Raw genomic sequence first — 26,553 nt, forward strand, 5'->3', positions numbered from 1 at the left:
GTGCATCTGTGAGTGTGTGTGCCTGTGCGCATCTGTGTGTGTGTGTGTGTGCGCCTGTGTATGTGTGCGCATCTGTGTGGGGGTGCGTGCCTGGGTGTGTGTGTGTGTGTGTGTGTGCATCTGTGTGTGTGTGTGCTTTAGTGGGCATATGTGCGAATCTGTGTATAGTGTGTGTGTGTGCCTGCCTGGGTGTGTGCGCATCTGTGTATGTGTGCGCCTGTGTATGTGTGCGCATCTGTGTGTGTGTGTGTGTGTGTGTGCATTCCTGGGCGTATGTGCGCATGTGTGTGTGTGCGTGCCTGGATGTGTGTGCATCTGTGAGTGTGTGTGCCTGTGTATGTGCGCATCTGTGTGTGTGTGTGCGCCTGTGTATGTGTGCGCATCTGTGTGGGGGTGCGTGCCTGGGTGTGTGCATCTGTGAGTGTGTGTGCCTGTGTATGTGCGCATCTGTGTGTGTGTGTGCACCTGTGTATGTGTGCGCATCTGTGTGGGGGTGCGTGCCTGGGTGTGTTTGCATCTGTGCTGTAAATAACGGGTGCCAGGCTACATATTGTATAGTTGATGCAGTGCACAGGGTTAGTACAAGAGCGATGTGCACTAATGAACAGGTGTTTAAAAAAAAAAAAAAAGACCTATATATATGCCCAATCTACCATGGGCAAACATTTTTGGACTTGTCGGTGGGTGCAAAAGTGGACAGTGCCAATCTTCCACTGGCTGATAGGTCCTTAAATTAATGAGATGATTGTGTCACTTATCCTATTATCAAACTCGCTTGGGTCAGTGTGGGCCAGTTGATCATGACTCAGCACAGCACTAAAAACGACGTTTTAGAGGCATTCTAAAGCAAATAAAATAAAAGATGGGATGAAAACTGAAGTTTATCTTGATTGAGACAAGTTGCCAGTCGGATAACACCAAGGGAAATGCATTAAATCTAGTCTTCCAGTCTAGCTTAAATGCCACTTTATGGCCATCTATGCCACATCTAGATTATATCTTTAAGAGGGACAACAGGCTTGGGGTTAGGATGTAAAATTGTAGGCTTTCTAATTGGTGCTGACAAAAATGAAATGTGATCTGTGATGTTTAGATGCTGCTCTGTTAGTTTTTTTTCCTTATGTCACTGCTGTCATATGTTTTTATGTATTATTTTAAAGTGACTGTATTTATCCAGTCCATAATGGAGTCTGTCAATCATTGTAATTGCCTTTGTACAAATGTAGCAAAGTCTTTACTCAATTTAATGAATTTGGCAATATGAAGGGCTGAGTTGGCCCTGCCATAAGGGCACAAGAGATTTCAGCAGCAGTCACTTAATGTGCAGAATGAGCTTACCAGTTGAGATAAAAATTTGTCATAAACAATGTCAATAGCTCTAACTTTTTCAAAGGCGAAACCGTTGCATTGTAAATGCTTGTTGTGTTTAGGGATGAGCAGGGTAAAATAAGGTAAGAGTAATTTTGGAATTTAGGGTTGGGTAGTAGTAAAGGGAGGAGATAAGAGTGCATTTAGGGTTTAGAGGTAGGTAGTGGTAAAGGGGAGATATGGGTAAATATAGGATTTAGGTGTGGATAGTGACTAAGGTTAGAGGTAAATTAAGAACAAGGGGATGTTTGGGTGGCATCTACCCCAGAAAGAAAAACAAATTAAGGAGTCACGATGTCCGTAAAGTATACAATAGAATACATCAATATTCATTGATATTAACAGAATGTACATAATCATTATCATAATGATTTGAAAGCAGTCTCTGCAGATGCTCAAATATTGCATACCAAATACGCTGCATTGGCTTACATTCCTGGTCTAGGCTCTCTTAAGAGCTTTCCACATATTTGTTTAATTATTGTGGGGCCTACCATACTACTATTGGTTTGGCAGCTCACACATTTCAATTTGCAGAACATTAATCAACTGAAGTGTTTCGCGAGTTTTTCCAAGACTTGTAAATGGAGTACATATGTTATGTCTTGCATTGCTGCACTTAAATTTTTTGTGGATTCTGATGCAACCATTTTGCCCGCAACTAGATAATCATCTGGGTAGATCTAGTTAAAGTTATAGCTTTTCTATCTATAATCCTATTCTGTAACAGACAGGAAAGTTTCCATGCCTGCCAAGTATCACGCATCGGGTGTGACACTAATGCATTTCAGTGTGGTGTTCCGCACCACCGCACTGAAATGCATTGTCACGCATTTTTAATCATGCCAGTCTGAAACTGGCTACATGGTGGTGCCCTGGCTCTGCTGCTTCCCACAGACTTGCGTTGCCAGCAGCGCTCTCCCTCAGTAAATTAATAGTTAATCTGACTGCTCAGCTCGGGAGTCAGAGTGCTACAATGTTACACTCTGACTCCCCTGCTGCCTGGCGGCATTTCAGTTCCTGTCGCACTTTCATCAGACCCGGGGGCTTCTGGGGCCTGCCCTCGACAGGGGTTGCTACTGGCAGCTGTGGCATCGTGGGGTTCCCCGGGATTGGATGTGACCTTCGGCCTCGTCGTGACGTCCTGTAGGCGCCAAGAGGAAGTGAGGTAAGGTGTTGGCAGGTCAGAGAAACGGCGGGGGATCCAAGAGTCGGCGAGTCCTGTTAGCTACTGTCTGCCCAATAAAACTCACGTTGGACTGGCGGGATGCGGCCAGCATCGAGGGAGTGACTTGACTAGTCACTATCTTGACTTGACTGGTCACTCACTTACTTGAGTATTTCATGGCCGCCGTCCGCATTATCAAAGGCGCCATCAACATCGTGGTGATGAGCGCCGCGGGCGCAAAACTAGAAGTGCGGGGCCGCGGCTACAGTTCAATAAACGCATGGCAGGCTGCATGCAATTGCAGCGCTGCTCCAGTATGATAAAGTTGTACAAAAATTGTTATTATTTCAAAAATGCAACGGACCCGCCTAGTGGTGCAGTTAAGACCCCCAGCACAGACCTGGGCAGCCATTGGAGTTGCTGAGTCACACCATCATGCCCAGGTTCGTGTTTGCTATTGCGGGACCCGTATGAAGAATCGTGTCGCAGTTATTAAGTAGTGCCTCGTGATGTATGGCTCTGTGCTGCAAATTGTTTTATTAAGGGCGCGCCGCCGTGCTGCCAGTCGACTTGGAGTTGGACCGCGGTCGCTGCAGTGCTGGACAAGTACTGGGTTAAGTGGTGTCTGCAGCCTCTGTTGATGATGTACGAGTCCGGACGCTGCAGTTGAGTTTGGGGCCTGCAGACTCTAATGATAGGCTGGTCGATGGTACCGTGCTTCGCCCTGAGAGACTGCCCTTGACAACACTGTCTTAGGTAATGTAATTGCTATTCTATTTCATTTATAATGCGCCATGAACATACCTGCTGAAAGACGGGTCTTACAATGTACCTAATTCACTCCACACAACCACCAATCAGAGGCAGCCTTTCAAACGAAAATGTGTATTCTTCGGGTGGGAGGCAAATTGCTCTCTGATAATTTGCTATCGAAAATGATTCACAGTGGAAAGGATTCGAATTGTGGCTGATGCCTGTGTTGCCGGGGCAGAGCTTGGCTTCTTGCAAAATGGGTGTAATTGTTTTTGGTGTGGCGTGATTTCAGACATAACTGCTGAACTCAAAGTGTGCAGAGTCTAATTTAATTCATTATTGAAAGCTAAAATACACAATCAAAATTGCCTCTCGCACAGTTTTTATTTTGTATGGGTTTGAATCTATCAGGGAGTTAAGGGAAAGCCATAAATCTTGGATGGAAATTGCAGGCCGTGGAAAGCAGGGAGTCCCATTGCATTATCTTCATGGAAGACACAGTGTACCATCACTGAGCAGAACTGGTTTCAGATTTCATCTGGTCAACTCTGATCTTTCTATAACACACTGCAGGCGCAGAGCAAAAAGCTCCTGCCAGTGCAGAGGGTGCAGCAAAGTTGGTGTACTTTGACATCCCCAAACTGTATTTTATGTAGATAGCTCAGCGGGTTAATGCTTATGCCACAGCGATCCTTTAGTTACTTGTGGTTCAGCCGCACAAGCTGAGCTGAGGAAGGGTGCTGTGTTTAGATATAACTTATGGGTGTAAAAGCTCCTGCTGGAGAGATACTTGTCTAGTAGCAGTTTTGACTCACCAAAAAGTAGCACAGAGGGTCACAATGCATTTTGCTAAGATCAGTTTGCACCAGTTTCAAGATCTTACAGTTTTCGTTGCTCAAATGGGTGTAGTTTCTAATATTTATATGTTCCTCCCTTCTTCATTGCGTGATTTTGCCCATGGGAAAGTGTCACTCATAGTTGTTGAAATGTCACTCACGATTACACTGAAATTGTGAAAATGTCACAAATAGCAATCTAAAACCTTGGCAGCTATGGGAAAGAGATAGGTCATTCTCCTAGGTATTGTTTTAAAGTTCTTTGCTTTTAGAGCAAGAATAATTGTTAGACTTGGCATCTTTTTGGCGTGTTTTCCCTGAGTTTTTGCTTTCTGACCTCCCGGTTTTACTCTGTTTTTGCTGGCTTAGTGTATTTGCGCACTTGTCTCACTGCTGAACAGTGGTAAAGTGCAAGTGCTCCTGTGGTAAAATGTGTTATGGATTGGTGTTTCCATGATTGGCCTATTTTATTTGTGTCAGTCCCTAGTAAAGTGAACTGAGTGTGCCAGGGCCTGTAAATCAAATGCTGTTAGTGGGCTGCAGCACTGGATTGTGCCACCCACACAAACGGCCCGTAAATGTAACTCTGACCTGCCAGTGCAGAGCCTGTGCGCAGTCTAGTACTGCCATGTCGAGTGCACCCACTTGCCAGGCCCTAACCTTCCCTCTTCTTACATATCAGTCACCCCTAAGGTAGGCCCAAGGTACCCCTGTGGGCATGGTGCAGTGTATGTGAAAGGTAGGACATGCCCTGGTATGTGTGGTATGTCTTGATAGTGAATTACTGTAAATCTCGTCTTTCACTATCACAAGGCTACCTGTTCCCGTAGGACAGAATGGGGAGTTTGTTTATAACATCTTATAAACATAACAGGCCCTGTGAACTAGGTAGAAAAATAAAGTTTAGTATGCCTGAACTCAGAATCTAAAGATGCATCTTTTAGTGAAGGTAATTTTTACTTTCTGTGTTTGAAAATACCACTTTTAGAAAGTTGGTATTTTCTTGCTCAGCCATCCGGCAGGCCTCTGCTGGGTTTGTGGATTGATCGTCTGGGTTTTGGATGACAGGGGCTGTTTCCGGTCCAGGGAGGACTTTGCTTGGCAGTTCGGTCTGGACTGTTCCATGAGGCACAGGGTCAAGTCTGATTTGCATATGGCTGGGTCTAAACTGGGGTGGCATGGTGAGCAAAAGAATGATGGATTTAACCCAGATCTCTTGACGGGGTGGTGAATGTATGATTTATTCAGCATTCCGTCCATCATTTGTTTGTGTAGCACTTTTCACCTTAAGTGGGATGGGTTTGCCCAGACATGGGTCCCTTGCTCACTGTGCCACTGGAATCAAGCTAGCCTGGCTGATGAAGGATAATACCCAGAAACCGGTCCCAGGATGATTGTTTCCGGTCCAGGGAGTACTTGACTTGGCAGTTCGGTCTGGACTGTTTCCATGAGGCACAGGGTCAAGTCTGATTTGCATATGGCTGGGTCTAAACTGGGGTGGCATGGTGAGCAAAAGAATGATGGATTTAACCCAGATCTCTTGACTAGGGGTGAAAGTATGATTTATTCAGCATTCCGTCCATCATTTGTTTGCGTAGCTCTTTTTGCAGGGGCTGGGGAGCAGCAGTGGCTCCAGATAGTCTATGTGGGTCAGGAAAGAGCTGAATAGACCTGGGCTGCATTTAGAGTAGGGGGGAGGAGTTTCCTTTCACCTGAACGGGCTTGGTCTGCCTCTGACAAGGCTGTACCCACCTCCTGCCAGGAAGCCACACCAGAGAGGGCAGAATTGGTTCTGGCTGGGCACAGACACTCTCTGCCTAAGGACAAAGGATTTTGGGCTATAAAAAGTGGAGCCCAAACCCCTGAATTTTGGAATTATTTTGGACCAAAAGGACTGCCTAGAAGAACAGGAGAAGCTGTGAGGAGGAACTACCACTTTGCTGAGTGCTCTGCTGTTTTGGCCTGCAGTGGCTGCTTCTGTCTTGGGCAGTGAAAGGACTGTACTGACCTTTCTGCAATCTATTTTTGTGAGTTTCTTCAAGGGCTTGAGGTAGAGCTTGCCCCCTGTTCAAGAAGTCTCAGGAACAGCAAAGACGTCAAGTTCTTCTGCCCTCAGCACTGGGGACTGTGTTTTGTACTGCAACAGAAGAAAAAGTAACCCGATGCCTTCCTCGACGCAGCTGCCTACTCCGTGTCCTGAAAGCAGCGTAGAGGGCACCACCGCAATGGCTCACCACAACCTTGGTCTCACTGACGACGCATGCTGACGCCATCACCAAGCCGTTGCTTGCACCGTGACCTGTGTACACCGCCGTCCACACCGCCTTGCTTGGTATCCCTGACGCCACAGCTCCACACCGAAATCTACGCTACTGCCTGCTTCCTGGTTCGAGGGCACTGCTCATAAAGTTACATAACGCACCACCCTCATTGTGCACCGCAGCCTTGGCCTGCCGGCGCCATCGACTCGCGTTCATCAGCCGACGACCGCGCTTCAGCAACGACGACGCCATCCTGGCACCGTGTCCTGCCAGCACCACGACGAGCACCGCATCACTTCGCACTGCGACCCTGGTCTCACCGACGACTCCATCTGACAAGGCCACCGAGCTGCTGCTTGCACCGCGACCTGAGGGCTGCACACTAAGCACTGCTGCAACTTCGCACTGCCGCACCAGACACCTGCCGACGACAGCGCTCCTGACTACAACCGCGAGGAGTTCAATCTGCAACACGTGTGACTTCAAGGGCCCGACGACTCCTGCCCCGAACTCCGGAACCGACGCCTGGGGACGCTTTCGGAAGCTCAACAATAGGTAACAGACGCCCTGCATTTCTAAAGGTACTGTTTTGCAGGTCTTTCCTACACCGTATCTGCACCGCAACGCCGCGGTCAGCCAGAACTGTTTGGGTTTGTTTGTTCACGACTCCATGATAGCCCCGGACGGAGCTATCAACATACATCAAGGAACTGTTTTTCAAGGTTATTTTGATAACTGAAGATTTCTAAGTACTGTATTGTGGATTTGTATCGTTTTTGGTCTTGCCTTAAGTATATAGAAATATTGGATATTTTTCTAAGCTGATGTGGTGTCATTTTGTAGTGTTTACACTGTATTACTGTTGGTTATGTGCAAATGCTTTACACACTGCCTCTAAGATAAGCCTGACTGCTCGTGCCAAGCTACCAGGGGGTTTGAAGGGATTATTTTAGGAGTGTAACTCCCTTATCCTGACTAGGAAGAAGGGTCCCTATTTGGACAAAGGTACCTACCTCTGCCAACTAGAGACCCCCATTTCTAACAATAATAAAAGAAGAAGAAAAATGTCTCTGCAGTCACAAAAAGCAGACAGGTAGGACTTGTCATTAGTTTTTCGGTGCACAAAGGATTGAATGCTGGGTTGTGCTCTTCACTTGGGTGCAACCTTGACCGTGGATCTGGCTTGTCTCCTCCCTTTTACCACTTAGCAGGGTAGGAGCCTTTTATGTTTGAGAACGGACTAGGGATCTGGAGAGTGTAGGTGTAATAGTGGAACTACATGAAGCAAACTTTGCAGAGGTTACAATATTATTGGGGTCATCTTCGACCTGTGCCAATCCTCCTTCATTTGATCACCTAAGTATCTCATCCACTGTTCTCTTCTTAGGAATCTACATTTGGGATGTGGTTGTACCTCTCTGTATTTGAAGTTGCTGCTGGTATGTGATTGTTGAACCTGACATACAATGGCACTACCCAGATATATGATGGATATAGGAGACATCTGTGACTTTACTTGCCATGTGATCGATGCAGCTGAGCAAATAAGTCTTCTTCTACATAGTGCGGCTATTTTTGAGCACATGATGGCTTTACACAGGCATGGTATTGCAGTATTTTGGCTGTGACTAATATATGTTGATTCTGGATACAGGGAAGTCGTAGTTGGGGAATAAAGCACATGCAGCTGCATCTAGAAGAAAGTACCGTATGATCATTGGAGGATGCACTAGCCCTTATGAGGCTTTGCATTCCAATCCAAAGCTGTTAATACTATACAGTGGCTACTATACTATACATTCCCATTCAAAACTGTTACTGGTATACACTGGCTGTAGTTGTACCCTATGTGTTTAAGTTTTTTTGAGGATCAGTTTGTAACCAACAGCTATTATATTATATCTCTTTACGTGTTCCAGTGGAAATTAATTAAGCCATTTTAGAGGTACACAAAATCTGCAGAGCAGATGTCCGCAATTGAGCTGTAACTGGACTTTGAACAGGGATCCTTTGCCTTTGCTATATGGTAATTGTATAACTATCAAGCATATGACCGCTTTGGTTGGGTATATGAAGAACTTAAAAGTAGACATGATCACTTTGTTCATGTTTGGTTTAGATGCCATTGATAAAGTTGATTTTGATGTATACAATTTGAGTGCGTATCACAATGGCGATTTTTGTACTAAAATTAAAATGCCACACTTGGTAAAACCACATTTTGCTCTGCTTGGCTAAACTAGACCTGGCCTTCATATTGAAGTTAGCTGTACTGTGTTCTAATTTCTCTTATCCTCATACCTAGCAAAATATGCTCTATTACAATATGCTCTGTTCTCTAAGAACTCTGCTACTTTTAAGGCTTGCCTCCTTGAACTACTGTAGGTCTATTCATAAAATGAGACTTTCATTGTTTTGAGTGTATCTAGATTTGTGCTGACATGTCATGTCATTAGGTCACAAGAGGTTGTTATAATAATTTGGGGATGGTTTTTGGTGGTGCTAGGATGATGCTGTAATACATTTTGTATTCTGATTGGTGAAATGATGTGTGATCACTTTATGCTGACACTGTGATTTTCGCTGAGAAGTTTGATAAATAGAGCTATTTTTGGAGGTGGGCCTGTCGGGTTTGCTCTGACTGTAAAGAGCGGCCCCATCTCATTCTGTCTCATGATTTGGATTTGATTTATTTTACTCTGAAACTTGACTCTTGTCATTCATTCTGTATGCAGCATTTGATTGTGCCTCATGCTAGTTTTCTATACCCATTTACCATTATTTTGTCTTTTATTCTTGACTTCTGTATTGCACTTTAATTATTTAATAGGCCTTCATGATTTTAAACTTAAAGGCTTCACGTCTCCTCTTGCTTTAAGACTTATTTGATTGACTATCTTATTGATTTGCTGTTCATCTGCTACCTGTAGGAACACACTGCCTCGTATGATTTTTAGGTTACGATTGTCTTTCATCCTGCATAGGTGCACTTTTCTTAGATTATCGGGTATGATAATGTCAACACCATACAGTTCGTAGATACGTTTCTTATTGGCAGACACTTAAAGCAAGTCCTACTGGCGAGGGTTTGTGATTATTAACATAGGTTATCACTGTAAACAGTCCATTCATCTTACATTGATTTTAAACTCCACCTTTTCAAAGTTTTTGGATTTATACATCCTTCATTGTTCTAATCTTGGTTTGGATTCACACTAAATCCAGACCTTCAATGTTGTACTGAAAACCCCTTTTATCTACTGAGAAAATTGATATCAGGTTGTGCCTCATTTATCCAAGTATTCCATTTGAGTTGGTGGAACATCCTGAAACCTGTTTTTATAAACTCTACTGCTAGTTTAATAAAGTATAACAACATATGTAGTAATTTCAGGCAATTAAGTTTAATTAGTGGGTCATTAGATCTCCTCTGGAATGAAAGGGCTTACTGTACCCATTTATCACCCCACAGATCTTCCCATGATCCATTATTTTAACTATGTCTATATTGGTTTACAAATATCCTCTTGTCAAGATGACCCTGTATTATGCTTTTTCCTCCCTCACCTTTCTCCACATTTTGTTTTGTTTATCCGGGAGCATCTAGTTTATCTAGGCGCCTCATAGCTTCCTATTTTGGTTTCTTCACTACTATTCAATTATCCATATCCCAAATCCATTTTCTGTGTTTTCCTCTCTGTTTAATTATGTTTCACTTTGCTAAATTAAAGCCCAAATATAGAAATGTTTTGGTACCCTATATCAACTTGAGATCTTAACTTAGTTTTAAAAGCAACCACTCAAGTTCTGCTCTCTCGACCTTCCCCTTCTTAATAATGTATCCATCACGAATACATCAGTCAATTCCTGCTAAAAATGTTTGGATCAATCCAAAAGTACATACCAAGTGTGGACAATCTCATTTCCTTCCATAATAAATGCAGTAACCCTTCTCAAATTAAGCATAACTGAGCTGAATTTCCAGTTTCCTTAGGGCCATCTTTGACTCCATCTTCGTCAGGTCACTTAGGAATTTCTCTCACAGTTTTTGGGTTTGAGCTTACAGTTCTTGCTCTGTATATAGTTCTTCCCTTGGTTCTGTCAGCCTTCCACTAGGAAGATGAGTGTTGGACTTGCCAATCCTGCCAGAATTAAGGTGGTTCTGGTAATGTATTTCATTAGTATTGTGCAGAAAAGTTTGCCTTACATAAATAAATCATTGTAAATCTCTCATTGTAAAATTGTAACCTCTGCTGCTTCTCCGTGCATTATTGATCATGGTGATAATTACTTGGAGCCATGTTCCAGTCTATCATTTTTTCCCATCATTACTCCTCAGACAGGAGCCTGCCATATGCATATAACCCTTGGGCCTGCTCCAGAAGTAGCAGTCCTGCTAAAACTGCCAGGCCAAGTCCCCTCTGAATCTGAACACAAGCAATCCCAGACCGGCTTTGGCCTAGTAAGGCCTTGTTTCTGAGGTACAGATTGAGCCCAGTTGCACAGTAAGCACAGGACCCACAGCTAGGCATCCCCTTTTCCCATAAGGCATTGCACTGAGGAAAGCATAAATGATTTGCTGAGATGCTTGAATTAATATCAGCTACTGATAATTACTATGTACCACAGTTTAGGTCATAAATGTTTTGCCCGCCCTACTACCTCAGGCAGCTTCCAGCCTTGGTCCTGCTGAGCAGGACACAGTGAAAACCAGACTGGATATGGCTTATTCAGAGAGGTATGCCTTGCGTCCTGTGGCACAGTGAGCACAAGACCAACGTCTGTGCAGCCCTGTCACAATGTGAGTGTCTCACTGCAAAACATAAATTGCTAAGTGGAAAACCTAAATTAACCTCAGGTGCTGGCAATTCATATTCAAGTACAGACCTCCATATCATGTCAGACAGGAACCAGCTATATGTAAATTGGCCTTGGTCCTGCTCTAGTTTCAACTATCCAGTCCAAACTAGCAGGCCAGGTCCTCTCTGGACAGAATGTGCTCATATGTGGACGAAAGAGAGGAAATAAGATTTTCTGCACTTTCTCAAACACTGGTTTTAACTCCTATTTCTTCCCACCCTATTCCATCTTTCTATTTGACGCATTCCTTTTGTACATTTAAATAGCAACTTTGAGTAATAGTACATGATGTCAATATGTAAATGATTGATAAAGAATGACTTCCTATCCCGAGAAAGAGAAAGATGGCCTGCCTCATTGTGCTTCCATATTCACTGACATTTGGGTGAACGATATTTGCAAGTGAAACTGATGTTGACTCTTTTTTTTCTTGGCAGGGAAAATACATGGATATTGAGTTTGATTTCAAAGGCGACCCGCTTGGAGGAGTCATTAGTAACTGTGAGTTTCCTACCTGGACTTATTTTAAATGTTTACAGTATTATTTGTTTTGACCTTGTATGCAAATATGATTCATGTGTATTCCAAAATTCACTCTATGGGTCTGGATTAACACGAATGCTTGCACAATCATTGGACGCTTATCAGTTTTATAAACCAGTATTACAGATCCAGAATTCATACATTCTAATGTCTTGGTCGTTCCGCTTGTTTCCATTCAAAGCAGATTATAGAACTACAAGGCATAGTGTTAATTAAAGGGAAAAAAAAAACTAGAAATAACAAAACCAAAGTAACATTCTAACAATAGTTACATAAAAGGGGAGGGGGCAGGGGGGAATGCTTGAATTAAACTCCATCACTGGTGATTACTCGGGCCAGAACCCAGTCCATTGTTATTTTGCAAACCATGTCACCTCAATGTGGACTCAGCCATGTGCAAATCCGTCTTGACCCTGTTCCAAAGCGAACAGTCCAGCCCGAATGTACACACACGTTCAATCTTTGTGCAACATGGCATTCTGCGTACATCTCAGACTTGATCCATGTACCACATGCATTATTCTGAATAGTATGCTTATGCAAAACTCTTTAAATTGAAATAGGCACGGGGCACAGCTGCACTGATTAGTTCATTTTAATTTTGCCTATGGGCAAGTTCTCCCGCAATAGAACAGCTATCCTATTATTTTTACTCGAATGCATTGTTTTGGTTCATTGTTTGGTTCATAAATTGCTTTAACTTTGTACTTGTAATGCAGTCAAAATCAGTTCGAGTGAACATAAAGCCCTGAAAAAGACTGATTAAAGAATAACAGGATTCTTTGTACAAAATTGTCAAAAAATCTCATTGAAATTAAGAATTTAGTGATGTCGGTTGTCAAAGAAGTAGAGTAGTATTATTTTCATTAGCCCTATATTATGTTACACCCCTAGATTGTGTTCAAGCGCATTGTTTTGTAGTTTTATATTGAAGTTGATGCCTGAAGAAAGTCTATAGTAGTCTTGTTTAAGAGTAGAGCATTAGAGAAAGGCGACCACAGCTAAACCAATATAACACTGTCCAGCTATTTGATAAGTCTGAACGGTTCTCATAATGTTAAAGTAGGGCTTGATGGGGTGGTTCTCATAACAACTCTTGTTACAGTAATTCTTTAAAACATTCATACGAGGCCTTTGCTTCACGCAGGTGACTATTTCTCTCGCATCCCATGCTGCTGGTTCTTTTGCTATATCATTGTAACATTTGTGATAGAGGCTACTCTACGTCTGAAACGTGTACTCAGTCATTAACCTGCTTTTCATATTCAATTTGATCTCCTATTTGCATTGAATACAGAAAGCATCTTTTTTGGGGAATGTTTTCTCTGCGTTGGCAAACCCTATAAGTCTGATTTTATAGTACTAAGCACCATTCGTGGATGCAGCACTTCTAAACATTTGTGCATGCCTGCATTTGCCTCTTAGCACATTAAAGCAACACCTACGGTCACTGCTTACTGTTTTAGTCTCTAGTAAGAAAGCCGATCATCCTTGATAGTACAGTTTTTTTACTCCGCCATTAAGCACACACTGAAGATAATATAATCTAGTATAAATAGGCTTAGTGATGACCAGGTCACATTGGGAATGTTGGTTCTTAGTCATTGTGTTTTTAAAAAAAAATTATGTTAAGGTGGTATGAATAAATTCATGGCATGGCATATTGAGTAATCTCCCTTGACAACCGTATTGTTGAAATGCATTCACGTTGGTTCATAGTCATATAGTTTTTTGACGCGTTGTGGCTTATGTGCAGGTGTTATATTGGATTGGTCTGTTCCTCGTCATTTAAAACACAACACAATAGCATCATCAACATTTATGAATATTTTACGATCGCCATATGTTAGCTATTGACATGAATCCTGTGTGCTTTATCTCTTTTAAATCCTGCAAGTGAAAAGGAGGCTAAAATGTTGCTTTGTTTACTAGTGCATACTTGTAACTGTTACTTTAATGATAGCTAGCTCTGTTTTGTCTGTTCTTATGAGTGGATGTTGACGCTACATCACGTTCATTGAAGAAAACAAACCGAAGTACCTCTGTCTTGAACACGGCACAGCTCAAAGGTTGCAACACATTTGTTTGAAACATTTAAACTCTAGGTAAAAAGTTGCATTTTTACCTAGATTGCACTTTTCCTCTCGCTTAGCTTTATTAAAGCAATTACACATTGTTTTGGCTAATACCTCAGTTGTTCTTTCGAGAAGATAAGCTAATTTGGTCTCAGAGAGCCTCTACTGTTATTGAGTGGACTTTATATTATTTTGACAGAACATAATGTTCTGTTCAATCCGGGGAAAGAGGCCGTATCTCAGGCTTTCTGTATTCTCAAGAATATTGACTGGAAATCAAACTAACCTCTGACATAATTTTGAAGAAATACATTCCGCCCACTACGGTTTTTGGGAGCTGTTGCCATGTGAAAAAGATCCTGGTAGCCTTGGATAATTAATGATGATTTAAAATTGAATTTGTACATTTCGCAAATGTTACTAGATTCAAAGATATCTTTTTAGGGATCGTATTTTTATTGTGTGTACTTTAACAGGTTTGCCTTCTTCCTTTGCTTATTGTTCGTTTCTATTCCAGCCACTAAAGTGCATTCCAGATAATTAGTGTAGTGAATATCCTTAGTTTCTCTTGAGCTGCAGGCCTATTCCGGTTAGATGTAAGTGATTATGCACAGTACTCACGAGGTAGTACTGAAAACATTATTATTTTTAAGGAATATTGCTTCTCATACAGTGCGGCAAGGACCCTTTACAAATGTCACAATGGTTACAAAATTCACATTTAATAGAATAGTTTAGGTAGGGTATGGGTGGTAAGACTCTTCCCAGACTGTCATGCAGACTTCCCTCTCTGAAACAACCCCTTGATGCCTAAAGAAAGGGTTGGTTATCTAGAATGGTAGAAAAGGACTTCTTCTCATGTATGGCAGTTTAGACTCCCCTCTAGATGTATTTTTTTTTGTTTCAAATCTGTTTATTGAAATTATGACAATCAGAGAAAATCAACCAGGTTGAAAATATACAGTCTTAGAAGGGCACAAAGTCACATTCAAAATCCAGTATCAACAACACAGTGCAACAACAATATCCTACAGGGCATATTTATTACCATACTTCGTAAATCCAATAATGCTGATGAGAAAGCCGCTAAGCTGGATGTTGGAGCAGTACAAAGCGGTCTCCGGCTAGCCTATTTTGAAGCTCCACAGCTGTCATTTAGAGGTAAAATGGAGTGCCCAGTGATACTAGGATTATTTGAAAAGCCGTTCTGATCACCTAGAGTATGGAGTAAGCGTCCAACTATGTGTGTATGGTCTCATGTTCAAGCACTGTGTTTGACCTGTGTGCCTTAGTCGAAGCGTGGTATTAACAGGACCATACAAACAGCTTCAGTTAAACAAGGGGGAAAATCAAAGTCTCAGTGGAGAAGGGAAGGAGAAAAGGGGAGATGAGTTGTTTAAGCCTAAATGTGATGGAGAATGCGAGGTCTCGTCAGGGCCGAGGGAGTGCGCCTCTTCTGCTAAGGCAGTGACACTGGGGACTCTGGCTGTCGGCCCCTAAAGCAGGGTTCAATAGAATCCTCAAATAGTTGTAGAGCTCGCAGTCGAGGGGGAACCAGCCTGGAGTGTTTGGTCCCAGAAAAATAGTGTATTAGAGCCTGCCAATTGCGGGTGAATTTAGCGTCTGTGTGATTGACGCGGGCAGTAAGTAGTTCAAGGGCTAGAGTGTGCCATAGACTGAGAAACCATGTGGCTATCGGGGGAGATGGCGACTTCTTCCAGAATAGAGCTATTGTCTGTCAGGCATCTCCCAACATTTGTTAAACCAGGCGACATTTTGTATATGTCATGGCAGCAAGTGTCGGGGGTCCAACGCTTAATAGCGTCACCGCTGGAGAGGAGAGGATGGTGAACCCCAAAAGCTCCTAATGTGGCTAAGGATCTCCTTCCAGAAGATCGTGTGCCCCGGGGCAGGACCACCACATGTGTAGGAAATCACCTGTAGCACCCTGACATCGCCAACACATTGGGGGAAAGTTTGGTAGCATTCATTGTAAGCGGGCTGGGGTATAGTACCATCGCTTAATGAGTTTATATGCTGAGTCGCGTTGCGGGATGCTGTGATATACCTTCCGGATGTCTCGCCACAATCAATCCCAGTCCTCAGGGAGTATCTCCCCTCCCAAGTCCAAGTTCCATTGCGTTTGATTTGTGTGGGGTATAGGTAGTTGTGCGTGTTGCAAGACAGTAGAATTATGAGTTATCAGACCCTTCAAGCCCCCCTTGCTGCGAACTAAGGATTCAAAGGCAGTACGTTTTCTGGTTGCACCTTTGATATATATATTCCTGCAGTAGCAGCCAGTGTCGAATTTGATAATATTGCAAGCGAGCCCCCTCTGTGAGACGAAAAGCTGTTTTGCTTTGATCAAAAGTAAGGACTTTACCGCTCTGGAACAGATCTTGTGTAACTCGACATTCACCCTCAGACCATTCACTAAATGCCCGAGGTTCCAGCGCAGGAGGGAACACGAGATTACTGAGTATAGGCATATTCGGAAAGGGAAACCTAGTCAACTCCAGAGACCGCCAGCCTATCCCATATCTCTAAGACCGTTTTAGTGGGGGTAGCTGTGTACGTGCTACGGGGGGCGTGCCCCTCGAGGGAGCCAGGCCAGGTCCCACAGAGGTCTGCATGAAACAGCACAGTCCATGTGGAACCAATGCTTCTCGCTCTCTTGAACAACCCACTCTGATGTGTATTGTAGGTGAAAGGCGCAGTAATACTCTATAAGGTTAGGGCATGCCAATCCTCCTCGATCTCGTGGAAGCATCAGGATCCTGTTGGAAAAGCGTGGATGGGATTTCTCCCATATAATATCAGTAAAGTCTTGTTGTAGAGACAGGATGTCCTTTTGTGGTATGGGGTGGAGAGGGATTGAAATAGATATAATATCTTTGCGAAAAGCGTCATTTTTATTGTGTTGATACTTCCTAACCAGGCAAAAGGAAGGCCTCTCCATCTGTGCAGTTCCTCCCAAATGGCACTTCTATATCTAGGCCAATTAGCTGAAGTCCAGGTTGAAAGCAAGGGAGTTGCTTCTAAACCTAAGTATCTTATTCACTTATTAGACCAATTTAACGGTATCAGATTTTGAAATTCTAGGACCTCTGTAGCCGGTAGCGTGAGATTAAGGGCATGTGATTTAGTGAGATTAATTCGGAAACCTGATGCTTCCTCGAAGGAGTGCAAAAGCATGGCTAGCGCAAGAAGAGAAGTAGACGGGGAAGAGAGAGAGAAGGTAGTCTGTGAAGAGAGAAACTTTATGGTCGGACCCCCCCCCAGGAATGCCCTGAATAGCAGGATTGTGTTGAATAGCGATGGCCAAAGATTCCACTACCAGGGCAAATAACGGGGACAATGGACACCCCTAACCAGTGCCTCAATCGTGTCTCAAGGGCAGGAGTCGAGGAAGTCCGTGACTGCATCATGAGAGCAAGGCATGTCTGCATAGAGTTCCTTATAAAAGTTCAACAGAGTCAAGCATTTGTCTGGCTCCAAAATAGCCCATGCGCCGTCTGGGCAGTTGAGTTTTGCAAAATGTGCTCTCGATGTCTTAGCCTGGAGAAGTCTCACTAGGCATGCTCCAATCTTGTCTCCCCCTGTAAAATGTCTGCCTAAGGGCGAACAGGTGTCTCTCCCCCTTGTTAGTGCGATTTAATTGGAGCTGACCGCGCAAGTCTGCTAGCAGTCATTTATTATGGAGGGATGGTTGTAAATGGTCTTTTCTTTCTAGAGCCTTAATGTCCGAAGAAAGGGATGTCTCTAAGAGACAGGATTCTTGCAGTCTGGTTATTGATATAGAAGAGATAACTCCCCGCATAGTAGCCTTAAAATCGTCCCACCTAATCGCTTCTGAGGTTTCGATAAGGTCATTTATTACAAAAAAAGCTTCTATCTCTTTCCGGATATCTGTTTTATCAACAGGATCCCGAAGGGCCTGGGGTGGAACTTGGGCATGGGCTGATAGAGAGATGTCTGATATCTCAGCCTCAGTTAATGTGTGCATCAGCGGTAAGGAAAGAATGAAGTAATCGATGCGAGAATATGAACGATGTGCATGCGAGAAGAAGGAATAATCCTTGGAGTCAGGGTATAAATACCGCCATGCATCTACTAATCCGAAGTATGTAATGATATTTTTTCAGAGTGCCGGACATAGCCCCAGCGCTATGATAGGCTTGTGCTGTGTGGTCCCATTCCGGGTTCCAAACCAGGTCAACGTCCCTCCCAAGGGTGATTGGTGTTGTAAGTGAATGTAAGAGTTCGTTAAGGTGTAACCGTAAGAAGGCCTCTCGATTTTGATTAGGGGCGTGTATGTTTATAAGAGTCAGAGGCGTCCTACCCCAAGTAATTTGGATTTTTAAGAACCTCCCGTCTTTGTCCACCGTAGCTTTAGAAGGCATCACAGTCTGCCGGCTTTGAGGAAGATGGCCACTCCTCCAGTTTTAGGAGAGCAAGCCCAAAATTAAGAAGGATATTTGGGATGGAACTTTAAACAAATGTCGGAGGAAAATAAGTGAGTCTCCTGGAGGAAAATAATGTCAGGGTCCTGACGAATTAGGTAACGCCATACTTGGTGTCTTTTATTGGGATAGTTAAGACCCTTAACGTTAGTGAGAGAAACGTAATGACTTTGGCCACGTTAAGTCTAATAGGTTACGTCGCCCAACTTAAGCAGTTGGCCAATGCGGCAGGGATGTCTCTTCCCCTCAGAGGGTTTCAGGGCAGGTCAGTACATTCGGGCGACCATCTAGCACTATTGAGCAAGAGACCCGAGGGCACCTCTCCCCCAAATCACAAACCCCAGCAGCAGCGCATCTAGGAAAGGAAAAGGAGGTGGTAGAAAAAATAACAGAAACAACATATATAACAATAGGCGGCCAACAGGGCCGAACGGTGTCAGGGTCTACTAAGAGCAGCCCTATGTCTCCAACACAGGCCACTCAGAAGTAGTCACGCTCCATAAGGACCCTGATACAAGGGCGGCAGCAGGCACAAAAGAAGTTTGTGGATCTCCGCTTCCAGTGCCTGTGGCAATAATAAGTAAGTAACGTGTTGATCCCTTCCCGGCTCGGCATCAGATCAGCCAAGGTTAGGTCCAGCAACAGCCATGGTCGGAGGGGGCTTCGCTTAATGCTGAAGTACTTGTCATTGGTTTTACATTCCCACAGAGAGACTGCCCCTGTCCTGACAAAGCAGAGGTCAAATCAGCTACGACGATAATTTTAAGTTGGGTTGGCTAAATGTCTTGTTACAAAGTTATATAAAAAAAAGCGTTAGTGGAGACAATGAAGGATCGAGTTTGGCCTGTGATGAGACCTGCTCTCGGAGATGTTGTTTAGAGTTAGGTGGCATGACGGTAGACCGTTCTGATTGCAATGATCCTCCCGGTCTCCCTTGAGGTGAGGGCCGATCCTCTTCTTCCACTTCCACCGGGAGTTGCAAGAGCTGCTTTGCATCCCACAGGGAGCGAAGAGTACGACGTTTATTTATTTATTTATTTATTTATTTGTGGGTATTTATTAAGCGCAACCTATCGCTCCGAAGGGAGCATCATGGCGCTGATTGTGCGTAGATGGGAATTGGGTAATGCAGAAATCTAAATCGCGGCCATCACATAGGTATCAGATTGCTGATAGACCCAGGTCTTCAGTTGTTTCCTGAAGAGACTCTCCGTCTCGACCAATCTGAGGTTTAAAGGCAAGTTGTTCCAAGCCCTGGCTGCTAGGACTGTGAAAGTCTTTCCGCCCCTGGTTTTGTATTTGTATCTCGGGATCTTGGTGAGGTTTCCACCGGAGGATCTCAAACATCGTGCAGGGTTATAGTGGACAAAACGATTGGCGAGGTATTTAGGACCTGTGTTTTTCAGGGCTTTGAAAACTGTTAGTAGGAGTTTAAAAAGGATCCTCTTGTGTAGTGGCAACCAGTGGAGACAGTTTAATGCTGCTGAGGCTGAGGATTTCCTGGGAAGTTTTAACACTAATCTTGCAGCTGCGTGCTGTACACTTTGCAGCTTCTTCAGTGTGGACTTTTTCATTCCAGCCATCAACCCATTGCAGTAGTCGAGTCGAGAGAGTATTAATGCGACCACGACCGATTTCCTGGATGCAATGGGGAGGAAGTCAAAGAATTTTTTTAAAGATTTGTTAAGTCCGAAACAGCAACCTGCCGTGATCCTGACGTGATCATCAAAGGAGAGGGCTGAATCAAATTGTACGCCAAGATTGCGCGCAGAGGTCACTGCACTAGGCGGGGCCTCTGAATCTTTGGGCCACCAATCCTTAGGGCAGAAAAGCAGGTCTTTACCTAATGGTATGATTTCAGTTTTACCACTGTTGCACTTCAGGTGGTTTTTATTCAACCACTGAAAAACCTCCGTGAGACAGTTCTGGAAACGCAGCTCTGTGTCCGTACATTTGTTGTCGATGGAGACGACAAGTTGGGTGTCGTCAGCATAAGACGTGACTAGGATCCCATGAGACTCTATCACAGCTAGAAGGGGTGCCATATAGATGTTAAAAAGTAATGGACTTAATATGGACCCCTGCGGTACTCCCGATGTAATGGTTTTTTCATTGGATAGGTAGGGACCCAAAGACACAGATTGGGACCTATTAGTCAGGAAAGATGTTACCCATGCCAAAGCTGTGTCTGTCACGCCAATCTCACGCATCCTGTCAATCAGGATGGCGTGAGATATTGTGTCGAACGCTGCTGTGAGATCGAGCAGGATGAGGACGACTTTCCTACCCTCATCCTGCAGGAACTTAATGGAATCGGTGAGTTCTATTAGGGCCGTTTCGGTAGAGTGGCAGGGGCGAAAGCCAGATTGCTGGGGATGCAGAATGTTATGGTCCTCTACAAAGGCTTTTAGCTCCCAGTACACTATCAGCTCCGTGATCTTTCCTAGAGCGGGCAGGAGTGAGATAGGGCGCATGTTTGTCAGGTCTGTGGGGGATTTATTTAACTTCCAGGTAAACATCAGGGCGACGGGATGACCCCTCTGGTATTTAATATTGAGGTCTCTGACCTTACCCGTGACAGGCTTGAAGTGCTTTCTCCTTCGCAGCGTGGCGGGTGCAAGATCTTGGAAAATCTGGATTGACAGACCGTTTTAATAGAAATCTTTGACCCCCTGAATCTTTTTCAGAATGGCTTCCTTTTCTGCAAAGAAGCAAACCCTCGTAAGTATATCCAGGATAAAGTCCGGTCTGTTATGGGGACCCTGGACACGGTGGGCTCGATCGAGCATCGGGGGGGGGTAGAGAGACGCTTCTTCACCTTCTTTAATGGCCTGTAAGAGATCCGCAGTGAATGCCATAATATCCTTGCCCTCTGCTCCCAGAGGCACTCCTCTAATACCTAGGTTGTTTCGCCTACTGCGATTTTCAAGTTCCTCCTGCTTCAACTGGAAACTGATGTTTTGGTCTTCCGGCTCCCCCAGCTTTCTCCATAGGTTTTCATGGTCCTCTGACCTTGTGTCCATGGTGCGCTCAAGGTCGTCCACCCTGCCTCCAGTCTCCCGTTGGATATCTGGTAGACCAGCTCGAAAGTCCTGTCTGAGGGAGCCAATTTCATCTTCGATCTCTTGAAGGAAGGATGCCATAAATGCCTGAGTGATCGGAGCATCTGCTATGGCTATTTCTGGTGCAGAGGTTAATGGAGCAGGGGCATTCTGTGAGGGTGGTGCTGTCTTGGACCAAAGGGAGGTAACTGGGTTGTCCCGAGTTGCAGCAGACTGATTCTTTAGTGGCCTTATATTTGGGAAGCATGGCTAGAAGACCGAGGTGTTTCAGAGACCTTGGCAAGTGAAGTATAGGTTTCTTCAGTTTGCATAGAGATTCGGGTGGGCGTCTCACTTTAGCTCTATGGACTACCCAGGAGCACTACTGCAATTCCAGCACACTCCATTTGCCCTTGTTGATAGCGGCTCCCCGAGTGGGATCGTAGATGTTAGCCAGGTTAGTGAAGGTATCCATGTTCATCGCGCTCTGCCCTCAACGTATGTCCTGAACAGGATTCACGTGGGGTCTGCACCAAATGCACAACCCGATGAGTAAGGTCGACCATAAGTGGGGGTGCTCGGTTATGAAATACGCTGATCCGTTCAATGTCTCAGCGTGCAACACATGAGGCCAAGGGTCCCACCAGCAGGCCAGATCTATTTGATTAAGCCGCAATCCTAGCAATCCTGCTTGCAGGTTCCACTGCTGAGGACCTTTGCAGGCGGTGGTAACCAGCGACTTGAGAGTGGAGGGCATCTCGGATGCAGGTACATAGGGAGACAGTCAATTCCTACTCTTAACGGCTCGGCTGAAGCAAGAGCAGGCTCAAGTCTCAACCAGCTCTCCTCACACCAGGAGCTCAGGGCTGTGTCGTCTGCCCTGCCTTGTGGGGGGTAGAGTTAAATTGGCAATGATGCAGGCGGCCAATCCAAGGCACCAAAGCGGGGTCAACTTCCCCTCCCCGACAGCAGTGTTCAATGCGCGACCCACGTTCGTGCTGCTGCTTCACTCACCACCGAGTCGCTGGAGAGCGCCTGCCATGGCCCACTTGATCAGAATGGCTCCGACGGGCCAGCTCGCAGTCAAATCACCGAGCCCCAGGCGCCGATCTGCAGCTAGACTGGCTCATTGTTCAGCAGCGCCCTCTCAGAACGAACATGAAGCGCTACTTGTCATTGCTCCCCTCCGCCCTCTGGGCACTCCCTCTTCCTCCATCCCGTAAACGGGCCAGGGTGCGGTGCCTCCACTCACCCAAGAAGCCAGAGTATCCAGCTCATTCCCTGGCAAAAAAGAGGAGGCCCAGCAGCAGAGAGCCGGATCAGGCTCTCCTCCGCTCCTCTCCTTCCACGATCACAGTCCCGGAACCGGAAGTTGCTGACCGGTGTGAATGCCACAGGTCAGCCAATCCAGCTAGCTGCAAAATGGCGGCGGAGGGGAATGCCGGAGATGGGTCCCAGAGATCGAGGTCTCCACACAGAGCAGCGCGCTTCTTTCTGGCCAAGCGTCGCTGTGGCTTCACCACCGCCAGGTAAGGTGGTCCATGTCAGGTACCAGACCTGGCGGGCTGGGATCAAAGGCTGTAACGGGCTGCGGTGTAGCAGAGACTCAGCTTCACACATCTCGCTCTATTTACAACCTGCAGATGTATATTTTAAAATACTTACAGCTCAGACGTTTTTTTAAAATATGATTGGGGCAGCCGAATGTTTGTGCAAGTGCTATTTCCCAGGGCTGTGTATCTGAAATTGACCAGGAGAGCCAGTTTAGAAGAAGGGAAACAGACTGGAATGCGGCTCACTAAAGAGGTGTGGAGATATTTGTTGGTGTGCATGCTCTCATTGGGTGTTTATTGAATAAAGCAGTCCAATATTATGGAATGCACGTTATATTCCACAGTGGCCTATTGACACAAATTACATTGACCGATTAAAAGCTGACTCATTTGCTAAGTGCACAAAGTTATTTGGAACACTTTTTTCCCTTTGCCATCTCTGCAAATGATTTGATATTTACCTTAACAGACAAATTGATAAGATGCCAAAGGAAGAATCTCTTAATTCCTTGATTCTTCATCTGGACAGAAACTGTAAAAATGGATCAGGTAGAAGGATTAAAGTTAGATAGTGAAAAGAAGCCCACAAGGAAGGAGAGATGTTGAGAGTAGGTGCAGGAGATGGGTCAATGAAATGTCTGGTTCAGCTAATTGCAATATGCACAGGCCACCATTAACTGTGGAGGGACCAGAGGCTTTAAAAGACCTCCGGAATAAATATTTGCAGGCACCAAAAGCATGCCACTGGCTCGCCTCACACTTTGTCTAACATAATTCCTTTCGTCTGTAAAGCGCTCTGATATCTGCAAAGATCTTGTTCGCGCTATATAAAACTTTCAAATAAATAAATCAGCCTTGGACCACTCGCCTGCTCCTTTTCAACTGCTGCAGTCACGGATTTACTCCTTTGGTCAATCAAACGTACTCCACAGCAGCAAGAACAATATGAGGAGTAATCGGCTCATGTTTTTCAGAGGCGCTCTTGTCTAGACATGAGTGGAAAGCAGGGGTGGTAAAGAGCCAATCTTTCTTTTGCCTGTCATAAAAAGAATGATCCTTTCTATAATGTAATTGATTTTATCTCTTGGTCTACTGCATTTAAAGACAAAATATCAGAGCGTAAAATTGAATGGACACCAAATTGTATATGATCATGCCCTACAATCCTATACATGTCTATATCGGACATTTCTTATTACAGTGTTCTAATAAAGGACAGGCTTTTGGTAAATAAATGCTATTTCATGAAAAGCTTTACCACTCCATTAAAAATGGTTTTGAATTTGATCATACATCAAATTACAGTACCCATCTATTAGGGTTAATTTGTTCAAGCTTAATGTACTGCATATCAATATATATTTTTGTGAAAGAAGCCATTTAACGGAGTGAAGTGCAAGAGGCAGCTCACATAGATTCTCAGTCTCACAAAGATTGTGGGATTTAGCTCATTTGACTGGGAGATGATCCAATATGTTTTTGATCCCAGCTTTTGTATTTTTATGAGCACATAGTCTATCTGAGACAAGTTGCGTAGCTTTTGGGTCCTCCTGCTCCCAGTTAATTAGTTAATGCAGGACTGTAGGGGTAGTCAAAAACAGTCCTACACATATAGCGATGGTGAAACTGTACCGAACTTGGTATGATGGCGGAATAGCTCTCCCAAGTGTCTAGACATACTATTGGGTGTTCCAACTAACTGTAAGTAATCACTGGCAGCACGTCCCTCTCACAGACCCAGCTTACACTTTCGACAGGGTGGAACTGAGAGACTGGGGAACGTACCGTGCACTATACAATAAACCGCAGACCCTGCTGGGCCCAACGAACCACTCGCTCCAGATATGGCGTACAGCACGTAGGAAGCTGGGATGGCAAAACACAATCACACAAGCCATGCCGCTTTGGGTCACAGACAGATTGGGCAGATTGGACTAGAGTAAGGGCTTTCAGCGCTGGGATTCTATAGGCAGATCCAAAGTCTGGGATCTCTGGGTACGGGGGAAGATGCTCACATTTGCACAACTCCAGTCACAATATGAGATGACAGCGGCAGAACAATTCCGTTACTACCAAATAAAACAAGTCTTAGAGGCAGCAATCCCCCTGACACTAACCTGCCTGAGGCCTCACCACTAGGAGACAGACTGCTCACAGAACATATGGATAAGATAGCAATCTCCATGACCTATCGAAAAAGTATTAATAACATGCCTGTTCCCATGCAAAAGCTCTGAGACAAATGGAGCGAGGAGTTGGGAGAATTAGACGATACTGACTGGCAGGACACACTGGCTTCAGCTAGGGAGGTGGCGATCCCATCCAGACTCCGCCTGTTACAGCTTAAGATCTTGCATAGAGTTTATTTCACAAGGCCAACGCTTTACAATATAGGGAAAACTGATAACCAACTTTGTCTGAGGGGATGTGGGGCAACCAGCACTTTCCTTCACTATCTGGGACTGCCCCACGATAACAATATACTGGACATCAGTAATGGACACGATCACACGAATGAGTGGAAGCCCAGTCACGCCAGAGCCCAAACACTGTTTATTAAACACATGGGAAGCCACAGACCTTAACTCCACAAGGCAAAAATGGACACCCCCAGGAATGATGTTAGATAAAAGAAATATCGCTAAGCATTGGGGAGGTGCCGCCGCCCCCACACTCACGGAGTGGTGTAAAGACATGGACATGGCTATGGTGGCAGAAAAGACTATGTATGTACATAGGGGATGCCCGAAAAAATGAACATGACGGTGGGAGGGGTGGAACACCTAGAAAGGAGGACTATGTACCTTGCCAACAATACTCCAAGACCAAGAAATATTGTAAAGAGATTGTCAATAGCGCTGTACTGTGATAAACAGACACTACTATACTGCATAAGCATTAATGTAAGATTGGGAAAGAAATCCTCACCTGTAGCTCTAACAAACCAACTGATTGTAAAGATGCCTGTTGGTAATATTTTACCAATGTGCCATTTCTTTGTGATAAAATAAAAATCTATTTTTTTTAAAACTGTCCTACAGATGCTTGTTCTGCCTATACAAGAGCGGAGCCATTCTAATGGTTGGCTGAATCATGACCATCATGTTGAAGCCGTAACCTAGATTGACCATTACAAGTTAGAAGCAAGCGCTTAAAGCAGTGTGACCCACTGTGTGCTTCGTAAAGTACTCTGATAACCGGATGCTTGCAGTAAACTGTATCATTTCACAACTCAATTCTTGTGAACGCGCAATTTTGTTCTGGTTATATGGCCAACTAAGTGTGGCAAGTAGCCTGACCTAGAAAGAAGGGTAATGCCAGGGGGTGAAAAATGCCTTATCCACACATGCAAATGGTCAATGTGTATGCTTGTAGCAGCAGCAATATGGGGGTAGATTGTGTGGCCATCTGATAAACTGTTTGTGATGGAGATGAATAATCTGCGGACATTTGCAAATCAGCCCTTGTTGACTATTAATGATTTTCTGCTTTTAATTATCTGATTTCAATAACTGTTTCATTCCCATGCATTCATTTTGTAGTTATGTGTTTTTTTATTATTAAATGTGTGATAGCAAGATTTTGACTCGCAAGACGACCGGCCAAAGAGACAATTGCATTTTAAGGCGCAC

The 26,553-nt window shown here is 44.4% G+C and overlaps 1 protein-coding gene across 5 annotated transcripts in view; it reads left to right on the plus strand.

Moving 5' to 3' along the window:
- MYO1B (myosin IB) overlaps window positions 1-26,553 on the plus strand; it is a 911,317-nt gene that overhangs the window by 329,009 nt on the left and 555,755 nt on the right. For all 5 annotated transcript variants that reach the window (XM_078680402.1, XM_078680405.1, XM_078680404.1 and 2 more), the window contains exon 7: window positions 11,684-11,747. In XM_078680402.1, coding sequence (XP_078536528.1) covers window positions 11,684-11,747 — 64 coding nt within the window. The remainder of the gene's footprint in view (window positions 1-11,683; window positions 11,748-26,553) is intronic.

The sequence above is a fragment of the Lissotriton helveticus genome, chromosome 3_1, assembly GCF_964261635.1.
Source record: "Lissotriton helveticus chromosome 3_1, aLisHel1.1, whole genome shotgun sequence".
Classification (NCBI taxonomy): domain Eukaryota; kingdom Metazoa; phylum Chordata; class Amphibia; order Caudata; family Salamandridae; genus Lissotriton; species Lissotriton helveticus.